At 41.9% G+C, this 3,915-nt stretch overlaps 1 protein-coding gene across 1 annotated transcript; it reads right to left on the bottom strand.

The window, feature by feature from the left end:
- Positions 1–243: 243 nt before the first annotated feature.
- Positions 244–1,795, bottom strand: LOC128210842 (probable serine/threonine-protein kinase kinX). Its single transcript, XM_052915199.1, has 3 exons — positions 1,693–1,795; positions 827–1,524; positions 244–789 (listed from the first exon to the last, which is right to left on the bottom strand). Exons 1-3 carry the CDS (start codon positions 1,793–1,795, stop codon positions 244–246), a joined length of 1,347 nt encoding a protein of 448 aa, XP_052771159.1.
- Between the last annotated feature and the right edge of the window lie 2,120 nt (positions 1,796–3,915).

The following is a 3,915-nucleotide window of genomic DNA, read 5'->3' as shown; positions in this document are numbered from 1 at the left end:
GGTCTTGCTCTACTCCGCTATACTCGTAGTGTTGGTTCTGCTATTCAACGCTATACTCGTAGTCTTGCTCTTGCTCTACTCCGCTATACTCATAAACTTGGTCTTGCTCTACTCCGTTATACTCGTAGTCTAGGTCCTGCTATTCTCTAAGTCTTGGTCTTGCTCTACTCCGCTATACTCATAGTCTTGGTCTTGCTTAACTCCGCTATACTCGTATTATTGGTCTTACTCTACCCCGCTATACTAATAGTCTTGGTCTTGCTTTACTCCGTTATACTCGTAGTCTTGGTTTTGCTCTACCCCGCTATACTCGTAGTCTTGGTCTTGCTCTGCCTCGCTATACTCGTAGTCTTGGTCTTGCTCTGCCCCGCTATACTCGTAGTCTTGGTCTTGCTCTGCCCCGCTATACTCGTAGTCTTGGTCTTGCTCTGCCCCGCTATTCTCGTAGTATTGGTCTTGCTCCACTCCGCTATACTCGTAGTCTTTGTCTTGCTCTGCCTCCCTATACTCGTAATATTGGTCTTTCTCTGCCCCGCTATACTCGTAGTATTGGTCTTGCTCTGCCTCGCTATACTCGTAGTCTTGGTCTTCCTCTGCCTCGCTATACTCGTAGTATTGGTCTTGCTCCACTCCGCTATACTCATAGTCTTGGTCTTGCTCTGTCCCGCTATACTCGTAATATTGGTCTCGCTCTGCCCTGCTATACTCGTAGTCTTGGTCTTGCTCTGCCCCGCTATACTCGTAGTCTTGGTCTTGCTGTCCCGCTATACTCGTAGTCTTGGTCTTGCTCTACCCCCATATACTCGTAGTCTTGGTCTTGCTCTACCCCCATATACTCGTAGTCTTGGTCTTGCTCTGTCCCGCTATACTCGTAATATTGGTCTTGCTCTGCCCCGCTATACTCGTAATATTGGTCTTGCTCTGCCCCGCTATACTCGTAGTCTTGGTCTTGCTCTGCCCCGCTATACTCGTAGTCTTGGTCTTGCTCTGCCCCGCTATACTCGTAGTCTTGGTCTTGCTCTACCCCCATATACTCGTAGTCTTGGTCTTGCTCTACCCCCATATACTCGTAGTCTTGGTCTTGCTCTGCCCCGCTATTCTCGTAGTCTTGCTCTTGCTCTACTTCGCAATACTCGTAGTCTTGGTCTTGCTCTACCCCCATATACTCGTAGTCTTGGTCTTGCTCTGCCCCGCTATTCTCGTAGTCTTGGTCTTGCTCTACCCCCATATACTCGTAGTCTTGGTCTTGCTCTACCCCCATATACTCGTAGTCTTGGTCTTGCTCTGCCCCGCTATTCTCATAGTCTTGCTCTTGCCATACTTCGCAATAATCGTAGTATTGGTTTTGCTCCACTCCGCTGTACTCATAGAGTTGGTCTTGCTCTGCCCCGCTATTCTCATAGTCTTGCTCTTGCCATACTTCGCAATAATCGTAGTATTGGTTTTGCTCCACTCCGCTGTACTCATAGTCTTGGTCTTGCTCTGTCCCGCTATACTCGTAATATTGGTCTTGCTCTGCCCGCTCTACTCATAGTCTTGGTCTTGCTCTGTCCAGCTATACTCGTAGTATTGGTCTTGCTCTTCCCCGCGTTATTCGTAGTCTTGGTCTTGCTCTGTCCCGCTATACTCGTAATATTGGTCTTGCTCTGCCCCGCTATACTCGTAATATTGGTCTTGCTCTGCCCGCTCTACTCATAGTCTTGGTCTTGCTCTGTCCAGCTATACTCGTAGTATTGGTCTTGCTCTTCCCCGCGTTATTCGTAGTTTTGGTCTTGCTTTGCCCCGCTATTCTCATAGTCTTGCTCTTGCTCTGTCCCGCTATACTCGTAATATTGGTCTTGCTCTTCCCCGCTATACTCGTAATATTGGTCTTGCTCTTCCCCGCTATACTCGTAATATTGGTCTTGCTCTTCCCCGCTATACTCGTAGTATTGGTCTTGCTCTTCCCCGCTATACTCGTAGTATTGGTCTTGCTCTGTCCCGCTATACTCGTAGTATTGGTCTTGCTCTTCCCCGCGTTATTCGTAGTCTTGGTCTGGCTCTGCCCCGCTATACTCGTAGTCTTGTTCTAGCTTTACCCCTCAATACTCGTTGTGTTGGTCTTTTTCTACTCAGCTATACCCATAACCTAGCTTCACTCCTCTCTACTCGTAGTCTTGGTCTTGCTCTTTTCCACTTTATTCGTAGTCTTTGTCCCGGATTAGGTAGTACTGCTACCTCTCATTATTGCTAGATCATGATAATCAGTTGTCATATATAAAATAGATCCGTACTAACATTATAATAATAGTTTAACATTATCAAAATAAAATAAAATAATGCTTGGAAGGTATATGTATTTCAACCAATTACTGGGTATAAGGCGATAAATTAGTATGATAAGAAGTTGTTTATATACTTTAATTCATGCATGCATATTACATATTACAATTATCCATACATTAATATTGTTTAAAATAATTCTTGTTTTACAAGTTAATCTGTCTTGTCAAAAACAAAATATATGCCCATGAGGCAAACGGCTTTTTGTATTTGTTTACTAAGATAGTGTTACTAGAAACATAAAAAAGTCATCGAAACACGGTAAGTACCGTTGATCTCGCAAAAATACAATTTTGCTTCTGGATCTTTTTCTTATATAGGAGATGTTGTAGAAGTCAATTGAATTGGTTTCATTGTTTGTTCATTTTTCCCTGAGTTGGGCCATTTGGGAGTAAATTAATCAGACAAAGACTATTCTCGCTGGTGGGTTCTGTCTTGCCGGTTGATATCTTTACGAGATGTCGGAAGGAAACCTTTCAATTTTGACATATTTTCACCCTTAGGTATTTTAAAAGTGATTGCCCGGTACTTTTTGTATCATAATGCGTTGCTTTGTCCAAGAATGTTACCCGCGGTGATAAATTTAAGATGGTCTTAAAATACAGATTCGAATAAAAAAAGTCTCTTATATATTAGACTAGTGTATTACAACAACACTTTATTTTCCTATTATACAGTTATACAGATCTGACTGCTGCTTCCATATTTTCAAGGACTAAAGCATTCTTTTGGAAAATACCCTCTGAATTACCTGTGATAACATTGAGCTACTGCATACAATAATACGTGTTATTGTTATACTTAAACTTTTGGATCTATATTTAACATGGTATCTACCAGACATAAAACTCACAAAAAAGCGATTTCTCTAATATCATTCGTTAAAGAGTTAAGAAAATATACAAATCACCTTTTAAACGGGATGTGATTAATTTTCCAAGTTAAAATCGGTATGAGCATTATTCGTAACGATCAAAAAAACATATCTTCATATTGAGTCAGTCATAAAATATTAAAACGATATACGTAGAGCAAGGTTAACGACGGTTTTCAGTAATACATTTGATTGAACCGACAGCGGTACACAGCGGCGCTATAATATAAATCGACTTTAAGCGACTGCCTTTTATTAGTGGTGGATCCGTGGTCTAGTGGTAACACATTTGACTATCAATCCAGGCGTCGCAGGTTCGATTCCCCGTCGCATTACTAAAAGATACTAATTGTCTTCCGGGAAGGACGTCAAATAGGGGTCCCGTGTCACAGTACTATACATTGATGCACGTTTAAGAACCACGGTAGCTCTAACCAGGGTTGCATTCTATCTGTGCACTATCCTCCACAAAACCTAAAATGACTAACAATCTTAACGTCGCACTCGCCGAATGGGCAAGGCCCGAGAGTATAAATAAGCTTACACACCAGCCTTTCATTATCGCATTGTTTGTTTTGTGCGTTTGAATAAACAAGTAAATTACATTTAATTTGTTCAAATGTATTCATGGTCAGGCTTAATTTGCTATGCAAGTGGTCTTTCTAGTTCCATGAATACTGTTGGTATTTAAACCATTCTTCTGTTCATTTTTGCAATTT

Source organism: Mya arenaria, chromosome 12, assembly GCF_026914265.1.
Source record: "Mya arenaria isolate MELC-2E11 chromosome 12, ASM2691426v1".
Classification (NCBI taxonomy): Eukaryota; Metazoa; Mollusca; class Bivalvia; order Myida; family Myidae; genus Mya; species Mya arenaria.
This window is presented reverse-complemented; position numbering and strand designations above follow the sequence as displayed.

What these genes read in the sequence shown, in the direction of transcription:
- LOC128210842 (XM_052915199.1), bottom strand. Translation starts at nt 1,795, where the DNA reads ATGAGAATAGCGGGGCAAAGCAAGACCAAAACTACGAATAACGCGGGG. An exon ending in GAGCAAGACCAAGACTATGA is followed by an intron (nt 1,525 to 1,692) that starts GTAGAGCGGGCA and finishes GACTATGAGTAG; the next exon opens with AGCGGGCAGAGCAAGACCAA. An exon ending in AAGACTACGAGTATATGGGG is followed by an intron (nt 790 to 826) that starts GTAGAGCAAGAC and finishes ATATGGGGGTAG; the next exon opens with AGCAAGACCAAGACTACGAG.